This window comes from Hydra viridissima, unplaced genomic scaffold, assembly GCF_058129835.1.
Source record: "Hydra viridissima isolate aposymbiotic clone 2 unplaced genomic scaffold, HvirCarnegie_v1 scaffold_16, whole genome shotgun sequence".
Lineage (NCBI taxonomy): Eukaryota > Metazoa > Cnidaria > Hydrozoa > Anthoathecata > Hydridae > Hydra > Hydra viridissima.
The window spans coordinates 7239455-7258995 of NW_028324315.1; the positions used below are offsets into that span (position 1 = coordinate 7239455).

At 30.9% G+C, this 19541-nt stretch overlaps 1 protein-coding gene and 1 long non-coding RNA gene across 6 annotated transcripts; one reads left to right on the top strand and one right to left on the bottom strand.

The window, feature by feature from the left end:
* Positions 1-3483: 3483 nt before the first annotated feature.
* LOC149877826 (uncharacterized) lies at positions 3484-9006 on the bottom strand. Of its 4 annotated transcripts, XR_016447854.1 has the most exons (5): positions 7808-9006; positions 7593-7688; positions 7232-7502; positions 6693-7098; positions 3484-4553 (listed from the first exon to the last, which is right to left on the bottom strand). It is a non-coding gene; the product is annotated as an uncharacterized LOC149877826 (long non-coding RNA). The 4 variants fall into 4 exon arrangements; XR_016447855.1 differs by having other exon boundaries at positions 3484-3923; positions 6693-7502; XR_016447853.1 differs by having other exon boundaries at positions 6693-7502.
* An 846-nt stretch (positions 9007-9852) lies between these two features.
* On the top strand, positions 9853-12952 carry LOC149877827 (uncharacterized). 2 transcript variants are annotated; one of them, XM_090073702.1, is made up of 3 exons: positions 9853-10018; positions 10175-11896; positions 12122-12952. In XM_090073702.1, the coding sequence occupies exons 2-3, from the start codon at positions 10769-10771 to the stop codon at positions 12194-12196; spliced, it is 1203 nt and encodes a 400-aa protein (XP_089929828.1). In that variant the 5' UTR covers positions 9853-10018; positions 10175-10768; the 3' UTR covers positions 12197-12952. The 2 variants fall into 2 exon arrangements, with proteins under 2 accessions (XP_089929828.1, XP_089929827.1); XM_090073701.1 differs by having other exon boundaries at positions 10175-12952.
* Positions 12953-19541: the final 6589 nt, after the last annotated feature.

Here is a 19541-nt window from a genome sequence, read left to right on the forward strand (position 1 = left end):
AATAAATAATCAAGGTCTTGCTCTTCAGCAATATAGTAGAATAATAAATAAATCTTCAGTTTTAGCCTACTTTCGTCTAAATTTTATAAAACACCAAAGAAAACCCTAAGTAAATACCGTAATATAATAACTGTAGACCGTGGTATAATAATTGTAGGTAACCCTTGACCTTCGGTATTTTATAAAATTTAGATGCGGCTTAAATTGTCATGGTCGTTTCTTTTATTTTTTCCGATGATTCATCCATATCTTGTTGTGAATATGGCTTGTAAGATCTTTTCGGGCCTAAAACAAAAAAAGAAGTTGTTTTTGTAAGGCTAGGACTTTCTTTTGTATACGGTAAAAAAGAGAAAAAAAGAAAGTCCCATCAAACTTTTTGTAAAAATATTAGTTTTTACGTGTAAATCGAAATGTTTTAACATGTGAATTCCAAACTTACCACGTTCATGTGCCATTATTGATCAAAATAGATTTTTAACGACTTTTACATTAAAAAAACTTAATTCTTTAGCATACAATTTTGGACGCAATCTTCAATAGAGCATCAGCTTATACTGACTATTTACATCTCAGTAGAACAAATACTCAGATTGACCGACTTCTCCACCAAACCAGTCCACTTTTTTTTTATGAAAAAGTTTCTTCAAAAGCATTTAGTTCAAATAAGAAAAGTATTTTTTCAAAATACTTGTTTACAATATACAAAATTGATCATTTGTTACATTAGGACTTTCTTACAGCATAGGACTTTCTTACAGCATAGGACTTTGTTAGGTCGCACCACGGTATAAGTAGTTCCCTTTTTTTGAGAATTTGGGGAGATAGGCTTCATAAAGTTCATTATCTAAACATTTAAAACTTCGCCCCTGGGAAAAACAAAAACACAAAAACAAGTTTATCATTGTTCTTTTGCGTCATTGCTTTTGGCATGTTTATGAGGGTTGTAAATTTATGAATTCCAGAATGTCCTATTCCAAGAGTTCTCATTCTGTATATTATTCTTGTTTTTATATCATAGCTTCCTTTTTTATTGGCTCGTATAGAAGTGTAAAAGTTGTTTTGATATTAACATTTTCAGCCAAAAACTGAAGGCTCACAAGCAAGTCCTCGCTTTTTGCTGTTGTTTTCAATCATTGCCAAAGTTGCTTGAAAAACAAGTTGGGCAGCCCTAAACGCTTATAGCATCAGACAAAAGAGATGAATCCATTGTTCTATAACCTGTCACGTCTTCGTTTTTAACGTGGCCATGCATTGGTGTTGAGTTGAAAAGAGCTTCAACCTTGTGAAAAGAACAACTCGACGTATACAAGATCTCGGTTTCATTATCAACAACACATTCAACATTAACGCTTAAAGAAGGAGGGTTTACAATATTTATAAATTCACTTCCACGTAGCACCAAATTCTATTAAAAATCTTTATTCTTTTTCTGATCGTTTTGTTCTTGCTTTACCATTTATGTACAGTTCTATTGAAAGAATTTTTTTCTAGTTAGCGAATTGCGATAAAACTTTAACTGAAACTCAAAATAATAATTAAAAAAAAACCCAACTTTCTATTCGCTTCTTGTTAGATTTTTTAAATCTAACAAGAAGCGAAAAAGGCTTATGGTTTGTAAGCTTTGTCTTGATTTTCTTTGTCACATAAGTCACTTGTTTAGGTGCATTATTAGGTGTAAACTTACTAAATAAAAAGGACATTTTTATTACTAAAAATGCCGTAATGTGATAGCAAAATATTTTGAGCTAGCCACTATGATTTTTGAAATCCCCTTACATTAAAAGATCTAGCCTTTGTGTAATTCCTTAAAAAAAAATGTGTTGGAGTTCCGGTAAATTACTAACAAAACCGTATGAAAACTGTGAATTCCACAGAAAGCATCGTCTTTACTTTTGTTCTTTAGTAACCGTACTTTAAAGAGAAAATGACGTTAAAGTTCGAAAAGCTAAAGTAAGATTTTTTGTATTTATTGACTAAAAAACAAAAATGCTCTGCGAATAAGCAAGTGATCTCGAAAGATCTTAGTGATCAAATTTGAGAATCGGTTTTTAAAAACGTTGTTTTGCCTCAGTTGACACATAAAATGTTCGCATTGTAATCAAGCTGTAGTTGAGCTCTCTCAATTTTTATTTTCTACAACCTTGCCAAAAAAATGCATTCCCTATGCAAAAGAAATGATTCAAATGGCACTTTTTTTTTTTTTTTTCCAATTGTGATCAGATTATGATTAGTACTAACGGTAGCACATTGTTTCTACTTCCTCGCTCTTATTCTCTTACCAACATTAACAACATTCGTAATTTCATAATTATCCCATTAATGCTTTAAAATTGACAAGCTTTAAAATTGACGAGCTTTAAAATTGACGAGCTTTAAAATTGACGAGCTTTAAAATTGACGAGCTTTAAAATTGACGAGCTTTAAAATTGACGAGCTTTAAAATTGACGAGCTTTAAAATTGACGAGCTTTAAAATTGACGAGCTTTAAAATTGACGAGCTTTAAAATTGACGAGCTTTAAAATTGACGAGCTTTAAAATTGACGAGCTTTAAAATTGACGAGCTTTAAAATGGACGAGAAAAGATTTACTACGCAAACTGTCTTGTAAGTGGCAAGGAAAATTATAAAAATTACACAATGCCTGGAAGGAAGAAAAATGTTGTTGCTAGTCTTTCTATAAAGATAAACGGAAAAAGAAAAATGTATATTACTCAACTTAAAGAAAGCAAGAAGAAGAAGCAGAAGCGGAAGAAGGAGAAGAACAAAAAACAACAACGACGGCCAAAACATGGACTCGCAAGTCAAAATCAATCTAAAACGCATGGAGGTTGCCGGCGAGCTCATTCCAGTGAAAAATACTGGTGCCTCTGGCTCGCTTAGAATTGCCGCTGAGCCCAGAGCAGCAAACAAGCCTACCGCCCCTGCTGTAGTCGCAGGAAAGAAACCGAAATAAAGAAACACATCGAAAATAAATCTAAGCCAAAAGAGAAAGCTGCAGTAAAAGAAAAAAAAAACGACAGTCAAAGAGAAAGCGCCCAAAAAAGATGCAGTGAAAACGACTCTGGTGAAAATGAACGCCAAGTGTACCACCCAACCGGCCCAAAGACGTTTTAAAGACGTCTTTAACAGGTACTTTTTTTGGTTTTTAAAACGTCTCCGTAGACGTCTTAAACATGAGGAGCGGTAAGAGGCTTTTTTAAGTTATCTGAAAGAGTTCTTTTTATTGCGTCTTTTAGACCACTTTTTCGACGCTTAACTTAAACGCTTTTAATTATGATCTTTTTTTTTTATAACTTTTATCAACTCAGTATTACGGAAAGAAAATTAATAAAAAATTTTATTACTAATTGTCCTTCGATAATATCAAGTTAACATTACTAAATACATAGGATTATTTTATAAGAACTGTGCGCCATGAATGTTATAAGATTAAAATTTGTAGCTGCACTGTTATCTATTTGGATAAATAGTAAAACACATATGTTTTCATGTCATACATATATTTGTAAAACACAAATAGTTTACACCCACGATACATAATAATATTGAAAGAGAAACGCATTATTATAACTATTCCTTATTATCTTTAAATAAAGAGGACTAACGCGGAACTATATAAATACTTACATCAGTTAGATTGTAGATTTTTCTTAAATAAAACTGTTAAATAGAAATGCAAAAGTACAAATATAAAACATACGCCTAATTAAAACATTAAAAAGAAATACTACTTCTGTATTACAAATAGAGTGGCTGAAAAATATAAATTCAAACCACATTCGTATAAAACTCCTCAACGTAATGCTTTCAAACGCAGTTCATAACATCTTTTTGAAGTGGTGAATTCTTTAGCTTAACTGATGCTCGAACTTGCAATAGCGACTCTTTTGATCACGGAAACTTTTACAGCATCTGCAAAAATTCTGCATGAACATTTTTAGTAAGTAAGAACAATTCCAACGTATAATAAAAAAAAAACAACAACAACTATATTTAAAGAAAATAAATAATTACAACATTGAATAATAAAAAACATTCAAAAACACAATAAAAACACCAACTAGCAACAACACTAATACAAATCATTTAAAAAGTTCAACAAAAGCAATAAACAATAAAAGTAATAATCAATTGCAAAAATAATAAGTGACAAAAGGAATTTGAAAACAATATGACAACATTAACTTAAAAGTATAACGAAGATAATAAACAAAAGCAATAGTTAAAAATATTGCAAAATATAATAGAAATCTTAACTAACACCAACAACAACAACAACAAAAACCCTGCCTAAAAAACATAACAGAAAAAAATGTGATTAAACAAAAAAAGAAGTTTTAAAAACTGAAACAGATAATGAAAAGAATACAGAAGAACATCTAAAAATAATAAAAAAAAAGTCAAAGATTGATAAAAACATTAATAAGTGATCATTTTTGGCAAGGAGATATGGGAGACAGAGAGGGGATACTCTGGATGAGAGAGATTGTTGATTTGAATCAGAAGTTGAAAACAGCATTTTGTTGCTCCAAAAACAAAGAATCCAAGCAGCTCTATGTATTAACAAAAAACAGAACAGTCAAAAGTAATTTAAAAACTTTATAAATATAATTAAATCAACTACAATAGCAACTATAAATAGTAGCAAGAATTTTAAAATGTGATAAAAGTAATAAACAGCAATAAGCAATACAAAAATTTTTAAAGCATTAGAAAAATGATAAACAATGGCAATAATAAACAACAAAATATGTGTTTAAAATATAAAAAAAAAAAACCTTATATATTGGCAATATAGAGTAATCAAAGTTCATTTTTAAATTTAATGACAATTAAAAAAACATACAACTATGATAAAAAGAACAACAATAATGATTAATAAAGAAGTAGTTCAAAAACATTAATACAAAGATTTTAAAATTTTATCAAAAGAAATAAAAAATTAAGGTAACAAGCAATAGCAATAATGAGTAAAAAAGAGAACTTAAAAATATAACCTGGTTCATTTTAAAATCTAATAAAAAATAGCAAACAATAACAATTATGAACAAAAACTAGTTTCTTTTACAGTAAAAACAACAAATAACAACAACAATTACACAAAGAAAAGGAAATGGAACAAAAGCAATAAACAATTAAAATAATAAACAATTGCAAATGAAGTGCTGCCAGCAAAAACTGCACGAGTCCATTAAAAAAAAAAAGCAGAGATAACTATGTCACTTCAATACTGAACTAAAAACCTTTCATGTGTACAAGCTATTTTGAACAAAAAAAAATATCTGAGCCGCATAAAAAAAATAGGATCAATTTCATTAATAAGGGGTTTTACAAGTGAAACAGATATCTATTACTTTTTTCAAATACAAACAACCATCATGGCATCCAAAAGAAGAAAAAGCCATGAAGAAAATTGGCGCAGATATTTAGATAAAAAAATTAAAAATAAAAAAAATGGAAAAAAAAACTGTTCTATAATTATAATGATTAACAGTTATTACAATAGAAACTCTTAATTGGTAAAAAGAACAATACTGCTGTATTAATTTATTTAAACAAAAGGGACAAGACTTGTGATAATGATAGCATGCTGTTGATTAATCTTTTATTATTTATCTTTAGTTTTTATAATGCATAAGCCTTGGTTTGGTTGTAGTTGTAGCTGCCATTATCGGTCACTATTACTATGTGGTATTTCAATGCATATTTGTTTATTTTATTAAATTACAAACTATTTCATTCCTTCCTTGAAACATGTCTGAAAAAAAATTCACATTTTAGCATAAAAAATACTACTTACTGTTTAATTTACTTAAGCAACTAAGTAAAATATAATAGTTAACAGAGGTATAAAAAAATTTCAATTAAGGAATGAAGTTTCTTCATCTATTTTTAAGTACATATTCTCAATCAAAAAATTATTAAATGCATGCTTACATGCGAGGATTAAAAACCTAAAGAAATATTTTAAGTTATGTTTATGAAAATGTCAATGAATAATTTTTTTGTCTCTAGGTAGTAATAAAGTTTCATTTTAAATTCCTTTTAATGTAGAAGTTAATAGCAAAATTTTTATAAATTACCCATAACTTTGTCAAACTTATATTTACACTATTCTTTTTAATACTAATTTATGAAAGAATGTAAACTTTTAGCAAAATACTTCACAGTCCAACATGATATACATATCTGAAAAGCACAGGTTTTCTGTGATGAAACAAAAAAATATGAGTTGGACAAACAAGAGGACAGTCTTTTATTATGTACAGATTGTGAAAAAGTAACAAACTACAAGTAAACCACTTATGTTAGTGGAGTATATTACAAAAAAACACATGGGTACACCATTTTGGTATCATTAACCTTGTTTCTCAAAAAACAACCTTATATTGCAAACAACCTTATGTAGAAAATGCTGCAGATAAAGGACCCGATGAAGCAACAACATTTTTAGATAATTATATGAAAGAAAACAAGAATGATAGAAAACAAAAGTTAACTCTGTTTGCTGACAAGTGCTACAGTCAAAAAAAAAGATATCTTTTGTTTTGACTGAAGCATTTGTCAGCAAAGTTAAAAATAATTTTCAAATCACAAATAATTCAGTTCTTTATTTCTTTGGTAAAAACTTAACAAACTATGCATTGCATCATTTTTACTTGTTTCTTACTCTAAAATAAAAGTATATTTACCAATTACAATTCTCCCAACATCCTTTTTTTGGGCTTTTTGTACCATCTTTTCGACCTGGACCATTCTTTAGCTTAACCATCACACCTTCTCTCATACTAGACTCTTTCACATCAGCAAATGTTATTTTCACAACATCTTTAAGTAAATTAGATAAACAATTAAAGTAAGCAAAATTTCTGAACTATTTTCAGTTCCTCTTTACTACAGCAAAGACTTTACAAAACTGAAACAGGGAGACGTTATAAGCAGAAGCAGAATTCAGTTGCTCTTCTGCTGTCTCAAACTCTTCTATGCTCAAAAGAGCTGTGATTTGTTTGGTGTCATTATGGACAGCTCTGCTTTGGTGAAGCTCATTCATGAACACTGCAATCTCTCCCAAATTCTTAAGAACAGCTTTTTGAAACTCTGTTAGAATAAATTGAAAAATATTGAGCAAATAGTCACCTGAACAAAACATATTCCAAATAATTCTTTATTGCAACTTTCAAGCTCAATCATATTGAAAACAAACCGCTTTAGCCAAAACAATTTTCCTTACGTGCACTTTCAAGAGGAAAAACTTGGGAGCAGCTGAATGCAACAGGTTGAGGTGTCCTTACCATGAGACAAATCATGCAGAGTTGAATGTGATAAAACTGAGTTAAACTACATGTTGGTCACAGGGTATCTTGACTGAGAGCGTGTTGCTTCTTTGAAACTTTGTGATCATTGACTGACTTTTGCAGATGAAGGAAAAAAAGAAAATGCTGGAGTTGGAAATGCTGTTAATTTGGTTTTGTGAGGAGTAAAAGCCGGTATCAATTGAATCTCTGAAAAAAGAAAAAAAAAAAAAAAAAAAAAAAAACATATTCATTTGTAAAACCTTTAGAAACAAACCAACAAATCGTGTAGTTTCTTACCTGATGTTTCATTTGAGGTCAATGTATTGTCAACAACAAAACCACGCTCTTCTTCAGAAGCAGACAGGTCTGATAGTTTACACACTTCCATTTCATCTTTAAAAGTAAACAAACACATAGCTGATTTAAAATCTTACTCAGACATAAACAATAAAAGCAATAGCAATTTGAAAACAACAACTATTAAGACATGCTATAAATGTTAAAAGACCTACCATCCTCACATTTCATTTTTATAAGTCTGTTTCCAGTGTGAACTTGGTGAAAGATTGAATCTCTCTGCCCCTAACACGTCTACACCACTTGGCCAATACACAACCTTTTTTTCTGTGTCAATCCATTTTCCTAAAATTACTCCCACTTCAGTTTTGCTCTTCTCTTACCTTTTTGTTAATCAAACTAAAGCAACCATTTTTAAAATGAGAGCAGCTCCAATCAACGGACAATACTAAATTGATTATCATGATCACAAATAATGCAACTGCTATTGCAATTCACAAGTGTTATAAATCTATTCTAAGACATTTTTGAAATACTAAAACGATCAATAAACTGTTGTTCTGAAAAACATTATAATGTAACACAGTTCTTAAATTCACAAAATGAAGAAGAATAAAAACTGAGCAAGTTGAAATTCTATAAGGGCGTTGCATTGTGCTAATAATAGCAAACTGATTTTGTTCTTTGGTTCTGCACTTAAAAACTAAACAAAACAAAAAAACAAAAAAACAAAAAACCTATGCACACAAAAACATTTATTTTTGCTCCGATTCATGCAAAAATACGGGGAAAACATACAAAACCATTATTGACAGGCAATACGCAAACCTTCTTTACTCTTACAAGGTCGGTCTTAAGAACCAGAACCCTTTTGGATGTAAATGCCTCAATTCATCAAACTTCTCAACAAAACCAATGTCAAAGATATTGGAATCCACTGGGCTGTTATGAAAACTTTTAGTATATTTCACCTTTAAACCATTGTACAAGTAGTTGTCATCTCCAACATTTTCAACAATCATAAAAAAAGAGTTCTCATCTAGAAAAGAAGAATCTCCAAAACTTACAGACAAGTTTGTACGCTTTGAAGTTTTAAATAAGGTTCTGACATTTTCCAATTCAAACTGACGCTTTGCAACTTGTGATATTGGCTTGCTGCACTTTCGAACTTGTTTCATCAATGTTTGCTGAAAGTTTTCAATAGGAAAAGCGGACATTCCATTCAGTGAACAGTTTCGATTTTCAACGTCATCTGAGAGATGAACCAAACTGTGAACGTTTGAAACCACACAGGTTTCACCATAAACAGTTGCACCACTTTCAACAAAACAGTTAAGCAAGTCGCTAGCATAAGATAAGTAATGAAGCCTCAACCCAATCTTACAATTCAACAAAATCTGCACTGCTAACATCGCTAACAATTTCGCTGTAAGCTAAAACGTCTTCAACGTGAAGATCGTGTTTCTCTGATACTGTAACACCACCACTAGAAGGTTCAGTCGAAGCTAGCATCTTGGTAATCTCGGACTGAATTCTCCTATACTTCTTACTGTATGCTCTAGCTCTTTCGTTCGTTTCAGTGCTATAAACATGACGATGACGGGTTAAAGTAAAAAACAAACAAACAAACAAACAAACTTAACGCACAGCTGTTTTGACCTGTTTCAAAAAACGAACTAGCTCTTGCATACCTGCGTTTGCGTCCGCATCGCACACTAAACTTACAAATAAAAACTACCTAGACCTGCAGAAGGCATCCTTATTTGCTAGTTTTAAACACTCTCCTTTATCAAATAGGTAACTAAGCATTACCGAATTGTTTTTACAAAACAAACACCGTGAGAAAATTGATCAGCCATAAACAACATAAGTTTTGCAAAGAAAAACCAGCACGTTTAAGAGGGAGTTTATCCCCCCGCTCATTCAAACTCTTGCTAAAGCAACTCTGTAAAACAGCCAAACAAGAACTCAAAAAACCAAAACAAAAATTTACTCAATTTACTCCTGATATCTGCAGGTTTCGAAACATGTATCGCAGACGCTCTTTTAATGTCTACTTTCAAAGCCTAATAGCACTTTCGCTGCCAACTACGAGTATACTTGTAGTAAATTGGCGTCATTTATTTGCCAACTACGAGTATACTCGTAATGAGCGGGACTTTGATATTTGCAAACTACGAGAATACTCGTATTGGGCCGGCGTCATAAGTTTGCCAACTACTAAACTAGTAAACTAGTAGTTGTACTAACTTATTTCAAATAATGTTTGTGCATGACTGGCTTTGTCTGTTCGTTTTTGTTTTTGTTTTTTTTTCTTAGCTTCACATTTGGTTTCAGAAAATATTGCATTCAAGTTTTTATTTTAAAAATCCAGCGAAGTTAATTTAAATGCGGATAAAGGCAGAAATAGCTTATAACAGATCAAAGTAAAACATTGATTTTGGTTTAATTTTATTTCATGAAAACCCAAGTGGAAACCTATTCTTTTGAAAGGTGCATTCTGAAACATTCGCCAATACATAACGGAGGTCTATTTTCACAAACAGCACATTCATATCGAGTTTCTTTACGTTTTATTTTAGAGCAGACTCGACATGGTTTGGTTGGGAATTTTTTCTTTTCATTCGGTGGCATCGAAGACAAGTAGCGGAAGCTATTACTGGTGATTCGAGGCACAACATGGCCTACTGTAATTACACGGCCTGATTTGTTGCATTTTCCGGAAAAAATTAAGAGGCCAGTTTTTTTACGGCTTATTTTAAATTTTAAACTATGTATGAAAGGTTTTATTAACAACAACAACAATAACAATATATTTACCAGTGAATATTATACAAAGGTGTTGAATAAAATATTGAATTAAAATATTTTAACAATTACTATATAAATATTTGTTTGCATGCATCGGTTTATGCTTTTATAGTCATTTAATATGTAATGTATTCTGAACTGATTAATATGTGAATGTATTCTGACTGATTGCCTGTTTCATTATATTCCATTAGAGAGTGGAATAATGAAATAGACACACAGACAGTCTATTATTATTACTGTATATAGTCGAACTGCTTTTTTATGCGATGTTGTTTAAGTGGAGATAATTCCAATAATAAATGTAAGTGAACTTTATATTTAAAAATAACTGTTACGCTTTTTTGATTCGTTTTAGTAATAAAATGGTTAATAAATGTGTTGTTACAAACTGTAAAACTGGTTACTCTAATGGTCCAAAAAAGTCAACATTTCATTTTCCTGAAGAATCTGATTTGCGAAAACGATGGATATACTTTGTTAATAGAAAAGATTGGGTTCCATCAAAATATTCAGCTATTTGTGTTAATCATTTTGATGACAAATTTATTAATTATGGAAAAAGATGCACCTTAAAATGGAATCTTCTTCCAGTTCCAACTATTCAAACTGATGAAATAAGTGGATCATCAACTCTAAGGGTTCCAAAGTTGCCCCGAAAAAAACCAACTTTGAGATATTTAGGAAAAGATGAGTTTGAAGATTTTCAAAGTGTTGATAAAATAATTAATCTTGATTCTTTGACAGAACAACATTCTCCACCAGGCTTTACATTTAAAAAAATGCATGATAGTGTTGTTTATTATAAACTATGTTTTGATGAAAAATCAGGCATACCAATTGTTTTTGAGTCAATAACTGTAAATAAAGATCTTTATGTTTCATTGTCATATAAAGGCTATCATATTTCTTTACCTGAATGGTTTCGTAGTGGTCATAATTGCAAATTAACAAACTGTAGTATGTTAGAAAATTTTCCTGTCTATATTAGAAATAAAGCCAATGATATGAATTCAATTTTGACAGAGTTAAATGAAATTAGATACTATTCTCCTCAAGGCAGACCTCCATATTCTGCATCCATTATACGCTATGCACTAATTTTACGTCACACTTCAGCACAGTCTTATAAGTTATTGTTAGAACAACTACCTTTACCATCTTTTAGTTTACTTAGAAAAATCCAAAGTGGTGATATAAATGCGTATAAAGCTATAACAGTTTTGTTACAAAAAGGTTGTGTATCAAGTGATTGTGTGCTTCTTGTGGATGAAATGTATCTGCAGAAAGCAGCCCAATATCAAAGTGGGAAATATATTGGTGAAGATTCAGAAAGTAATCTTTATAAAGGTGTTGTTGTTTTTATGATTGTAGGGCTTCAAAAAGCTATTCCTTATGTTGTGAGATCATCACCTGAAGTTTGCACAACAGGAACATGGTTGAAAAAAGAAATTGATGAGTGCATTACCTCATTGCACCAATCAGGTTTTAAAGTAAGAGCTATTGTTACAGATAATCATTCTACCAACGTTAATGCATTTTCAGAGTTACATAAATCTTATACTGGAGATGGAAAACTATTTATCATCCAGCTTATAATGGAGTTTTAAAAACATATCTATTATATGATATAATCCATTTAATAAAAAATGTTAGGAATAACTTGTTGAATGGAAAAAAATTTGTTTTTCCTTCTTTTTCGTTTGATTTCTTCAGAGACAAAGTTGAAGTTCCAGCTGGTTTTATTACTTGGGATTTATTTCATAAAGTTTATGAAAAAGACCAATTATTAAATGGAAACTTGAAAAAAGCGAGGAAAATCAATTGTCAGGTCACTCATCCTGGAAACAATAAACAAGATGTTAACCTTGCATTAGCGATTCTTGATGAAACAACTACAGCTGCGATACTAAGTTATTTTCCTGAAAGAAATGATGTAGCACAATTTTTGTCATTGTTTCATAAGTTATTTATCACACTTAATTCAAAGCAGATGTTTAATACATCCAATCAGCTCGGCAATGCTGCTGTAAAAGGAGATAAAAAACCCACATTTTATAGAGAAATTGCAAATTGGATTGAAATTTGGTCAACATGTGAATATTTTACTTTAACCAAACAAACTTCTCATGCTCTTATCACAACATTACGTACATTACGTCGAATATCTGAAAATATTATCCAGAGGTGGACTTATATGTCCAAGTCAATCCTTGTCTGATTTTATTTGTCATCTTTTTAGTATTCTAGATATTATTTCTCCTATTCTAATCAAACATTGCAGTTATTCTTTATCAATTAAAAGTTTTGCAGAACAAATTTTTAAGATTTATTATAGCAGTGTTGATTTTACATGCGAGAAACACACAGAATGGGGAATTAAATATGGATCTCGAATTGTCATTAATATTTTTTATAATAATTTACAAAAAGAAACTACAGATTCTGTAAGAAAAGATCAAGTAAAAGAGTTTAAAAAAAGACAAAGAACTGATAGCTAGTGCTAATAAGATTTTTTCTCAAATCCTTAATACATATAAAATTACAAACCTTTGTTTTTATTTCCTCATAAGAGTTGTAAGAAGTCTTTGCAAAATGTAAGTTTAATTTAGTAGCATTTTGATACATAGCTATTTGAAAGCCTATTTCAGTATTTCATATGTTATCGGAATATACTGAAACAGGGAATCAGTTAGCGAAAAATATTGTATAGCATAATGTAATTACATGATGATAATCTTAAGTTTTCCTCGACCATTTTAATAAAATAAACATTAGCCGTAAAAAAACTGGCCTCTTAATTTTTTCCGGAAAATGCAACAAATCAGGCCGTATAATTACAGTAGGCCATGGGCACAATTTCATTCAAACGTTCACCCAATAAATCCGTAACAACTAATTCTCTAAACTTAAGCTAGAAAATTGTTTTATCTACTCCGTATTTGGTGTTTAGACAGTAAGCATTAAACAAAAAAAGTATCAAAGAGATGAAGTGCTACTTTTTTATACCATCTGATTGTCTTTCTTAGGCAATCATAATATGATACCATTTGTTCCGCCCTATCTACTCCTGACATATATTGATTGTAATCTTTAATAACGTTTGGTTTCCTTTTTTTCACTCCTCTCCTGTTTGTCACTTCAATCATTTGCAACGAATGCAAGTTGCTAATCATTAGCACGTCTCTTTTGTCTTTCCGTTTAGCAACCACTACACCCTCTCTGCTTCTGCTTAAAACGTCTCCCTGTTTCAGTTTTGCTTTCGTACACTCTTTTGGATTTGACTTTCGGTTAGTTCTCAAAGTACCACAAATGAATGTTTTTTGATTTATCATGTGCTTTGTTAATTCAAAAGAATTGTAAAAGCTATCGGTGTACAGGTGATAACCTTTTCCCAGAAATATTTCCGTTAAATCTAAAACAATAGCTCCCGTTTGAGCCAACAAATGTTTATCGAGAGTTGTCTCGCCAGAGTTGATTTTTGCTTTTAGTACAATATCATCTGATTCGCAAAGCTCCTAGAACTTGATACCATACTTGTGTCTTTTGTTTTTCACATACTTCCTGAATAGAAGACGTCCCTTCCAAAGCATTATTGACTCATCGATTGATATATTTTTGTTAGGACAGTAGATCTTATCCATTGTATTATTTAAGTGATCGAGAAGTCCAATTAAGTGATCGAGAAGTCTAAAAAGTCATCTTTCCGTTGGAATCCGAATCTTCAATATCATCATCTTCACTATCCTCACAATCTTCCATAATCATTTGTGCTGATCCAATCGTGGAATATCTGTGTTGAGCTAGTAGGAGATAGATAAATTTATAAATTATCTAGTTATAAAAAAGAAATTACTCATCTATAGAACACATTAATTAGCATACTGTGTAAAAAATTCGAAGTGCACACTAAAATGTTTTTTAATGTATTAAAAAACATCTTATTGTGGACTTTAATCTTTTTTTTTTTTTCACATTTTTTAATAACATACAATATTATGTAGTTATCAAATATAATTTAGCTTCTAGTCTAAAAAAACACAGCAATTTAGAATTAAGAAAACAAAGTGTAAGTTACCTTTTTTACTCATGATAACTGCCAATGTGCACGTGCAAAAAAGTTGAAACACTATTTGTAATAATAATGCATCAAATAAGCTACATTACTACACCTTTTCAAGATGTAATTGAGAACTTGAAAGTTGTAATTAAGAATCGTAAGATGTAATTGAGAAATGCAGCATGTAATTTAGAAGTCGCAATATGTAATATAGAACATGGAAAATGTAACTAAGAAACGTAAGATGTAATTTAGAAGATGAAAGTTGTAATTGAGAAAAGTTTATAATACATATTTCAAATTACATATTGCGATTTCTTATTTACATGGTTGGTTTTTCAATTACATTTTAAAGTTTCTGAATTACGTGTTGTGTTTTTTATTTACATATTGCGACTTCTAAATTACATGCTGCATTTCTCAATTACATCTTACGTTTCTTAATTACAACTTTCAAGTTCTCAATTACATCTTCAAAAGGTGTAGTCACCGCAATGAGTTATACTCGTTACGGTGTTGTGAGTAAACTCGTACTTCGACACTGGAGAAAAGAACTTCTTCTCGATTGCCAAACAACGAGTATACTCGTAGTTCTTTTTTTTTTTTTGTCAGTTATATTCAGAATAAAAAATACTATACAATTATTCCAGATTAAAAATATTTTGTTTATTGAAATGTTGATATCTGGCCTTGGCAACGAGAACGAAACCGCGCAAAACAGCCTCGGCAAAAACGAATCATTGCAGACATTATGGCTCGGCAAATAAATAAAGCATAGTTTAAAATAACTCGGCGGCGAACGTGTTAGCGTAGGTGTATTTCCCATAATTAGCTCATTAGGACAGACCTCTTGTGGGAAGATAGGCATTTGCGACAGAGGCGAACTTCTATGCTGATTTTTTGCCTTAAACAATAATAGACCAGGAAACGGTCCACGTGAATGTACGACTTCTGTCCATCTAACGCTGGAACCGCAAATCTTCGGAATTTTGAACATTCACGTGACTAAAGGGGAGGAGGTTTTACTTTGGAAAGGTTTTTGTACGAACACAGTTGTGTAATATTGAGCAACACTTTTTTAAAAAGTTTATGTCACAACAAGATCTGGCAAAGAACCTGCATTAAATGGTCTAGTTGTAAAATTATTCTTATAGTTTATAAAGGTTTTATTTACTTGCGTTGCAGTTTTCCGACTTTTTTCTTTTTTTGAAATAAAATTCAACTGATGTTATATGTTTGGTGTAGTACCATTTTCTAATCACAATAAGAAAATATCAATTTTGTGCTTCAGACAGTAAAGCCTACAAATATAAGTGAAATTATAATTATGTGAACGCGTGAAGTTTTGAATTAAAAAATATTTTAATGCATTATATTTACATTGTTCATTGCTTTAAGTTATTCTTTCTTTTTTCTTTTTCTTTTTTTTATTTCATACAAAAAAAGACTATTAGGTTATACATTTAAAATACAGTTTAGTTTTTCAAAACTAATTTTTATTAAAGTTATTATTAATTTTTGCCGTAAAAAAACAGGGCCCCCCTCAAAAAAAATCCTGTCGCGCGACGAATGGGCCTGTAATAAAGAACGCTATGGTTTTACTCCTTTTGCTATCAAAAATCAAACTGCTGTCTATGTTGTCGTTATTTTAACAATTAGTTTAATAATTCCTTAAGACCATGTAATCAAACATCAAAACCCTGTTTTCGAAAGCTCGTTCAAATCAATAATCACCATCATCAACACAATTCACTCCTCATATAACTCATCCCTTTCCCTTCCTGACCCCATTCCCCCTTCTCCCTTCAAAAAAAAAGACCACAAACGGTAAGTTTATTTAAAACTTATAGACGCTAAATCCGAAACATTCTAACGAGTGAGTATGCATGATATATTCCACTTTTCATGGCTCTAAGATTTGTATGCTGAGATTATGTTGTGTACTTGGATTGCTATTCATTATTTTCCATTTACTATTCGAAAAATGCAGCTTTGATATCCATTTTAATTTTACATAAAGAGCTTGCTTCTTAAATTAATGTTTAGCTTAAGCAAACAATAAAAATCAAAGAAAGAAAAAATACAAACTTAACGAGAAACTATAAAATAGCGTTCAAATAAAAACAATCAGGAAAGACACAGAGCTAAAAAGAAATTCATCTGAAAAAAGTCTATAAAACGAAATTTAAAAGCGCAACTTCACGGAGACCAAACAAAGTGATCTATGAGAGGAATAAAATGCGCTTGTGCCGGCAGGCCAGGTACTACAAAAATCCGAGGAACAAAAAGCTAAAGCAGCACCAAAAAAGAAAGTTGCTATATAGAATAACACCACAAAAGTGGACGAGAAAAAATCCGTTCTGCTCAACCCTTCATCAAACGGCTATTTTCAAAGCAACACATTTTTCAAAGAAACAAAGTTCAGGCATGGAAAATGTTTAAGTTATAGTCTAAAACAACAATGTTCTTCACAGATTTGTGGCTATGAAAATAGCCGTTTTGTTTCAAAGCATACTTTTATGCTCGTTCTCCCTTGATCCTTCTGGCCGACTGAATGTTTTTAAACATAACGGTGACACGCTTTACATGGATCGTGCATTAGCTAAACTTCGCAGCACATTGATTCACTGATATCTTTTTCTCTGGTTTCTGCAGTCAGCGGAAAACATATTATTGCTTTTAAAACAACTGCTAATACTTCGAATTGCATGAAGCAGGAAAACGGACATTGGCATTTGCAGCATCATCAAGATTCTTAAAGAGGGCGGCACTTGAGGAAGCTTGATGATATTGCAAATGCAAATGTCGCTCACTTTTGGAAACATAAGGATATTTCAAATACAAATGTCCCATTTACTGCATCATCCGAGGTATCAACAGTTAACGGTAATCAGTTACTTAGAAACGAAGATGACGTCAAATTAAGCTGCCATCAAATTGGTTGTCATTTGTTTAAAAAATTTGCTTACATAGTAAGTTGTTAAAAGAGTTTGAGAAAAAGATTTTGAGAAATGGTAAAAAACGTATAACTTTGCTTGTTTTATAGTATTATTATATGTTTCTGCGTCATTATTGTTTAGTTTAATCTAACTATATGTAATTTGCACTTATGATAGTTGTTTACCAAAAAGTGGAGCGATTAATGTATACAGCTTACATGTTCTAAGATAAAACATAAAAGTTTTTGGTGTGTTTGTTTTGACAGCAATTATCATAACTAATATGCAACATTTATCATAGCTTATGAAAATAGTAAGAATAATTTCAACGAGGATGACCGAGTGGAGGAGCAAAAGGAGGTATAATACAGCGGACAATATGCGTATATACATCAGCTTTTTCAAATTATTTTCATTTGCAATTTAGGCGTCTCTTGCACTGAGTCTTCACGTTTTGGATATTTATTTAAAAAATTAGTTATAATTTATTTACAAACACAAACTTTATTCTCAATATAAATATATACAATTTAACTTTACTCTCAATACAAAACTTCATCTCTTAACAAAAATTAGAGAAAAAGAAGAAAAACATAAACATAAAACAAAAAAAGAAGAAGAACGAAGATTTTTCAGAGAAAATGTAAGCACTTTAGATTTAACTTACGATTTTTCAAAAGAAATGACCAATATACATACATATATACATACATACATACATACACACATACATACATACATACATACATACATACATACATACATACATACATACATACATACATACATACATACATACATACATACATACATACATACATACATACATACATACATACATACATACATACATACATACATACATACATACATACATACATACATACATACATACATACATACATACATACATACATACATACATACATACATACATACATACATACATACATACATACATACATACATACATACATACATACATACATACATACATACATACATACATACATAAATACATACATACATACATACATACACACACACACACACACACACACACACACACACACACACACACACAGACATACATACATACATACATACATACATACATACATACATACATACATACATACATACATACATACATACATACATACATACATACATACATACATACATACATACATACATACATACATACATACATACATACATACATACATACATACATACATACATACATACATACATACATACATACATACATACATACGTAGTACGTACGTCCGTGCGTACGTTGACAAATCATCAACAGTATCATCATAATAATCATGATCATGATCATGATCATCATCATGATCATGATCATCATCATCATCGTCATCATCATCATCATCGTCATCATCATCATCATCGTCATCATCATCATCATCATCATCATCATCATCATCATCATCCTCATCATCATCATCATCATCATCATCATCATCAGCAGCAGCATTATCATTTTCGTACTCACCATCATCATTGTTATACTTGTCATCATCATGATCTGTTTCGTTTCCCCGTCTTCCTAATTGCCTTCACCATCATCTATAAAGTCACCAATAACAAATTTGCATCTTTTTAAGAACCATGAATTTTTCTTTGTTTTTAATACTTTGGTTTCCAGTTTATTAGTGATAAATATTCCGTCTTAGAAACGTGTTCATCCGATGGTTGGAAAATCCGCGCTGGAGAGGCCTATAAGTATGGCACCATTGCAGGCCTCTCGCGCGGATCTTTTCGTTGCAAGAAAAAATCCCCAAAGAAATTCTTCAAAACAGGTATAACATAGGTTTCATCTTTTTCGTCATTGTGACTGTCTTCTTCGAAACAAGTTTTTTTTTTAGTTTTCATTAATGATGTTTTTTAATAAGTACCAACATTTTTTAGACTATGTTATTTATTAATACAATTATCAGTAGCATCATGATCATCACCGTCATGATCATCACAATAATCATTCTCATCATTATAATCCAAATGATTGTCATTAACATTATTATAATCATCACCATCATCAAAATCATCATTATAAACAACAACAACCTAATCTTAATAATCATTAACGTGTTCACCATCATAATCATC

Bases quoted from the DNA above. Each gene is read 5' to 3' on its own strand.
- LOC149877827 (XM_090073701.1), top strand. From the start codon at position 10,769: ATGGTTAATAAATGTGTTGTTACAAACTGTAAAACTGGTTACTCTAAT.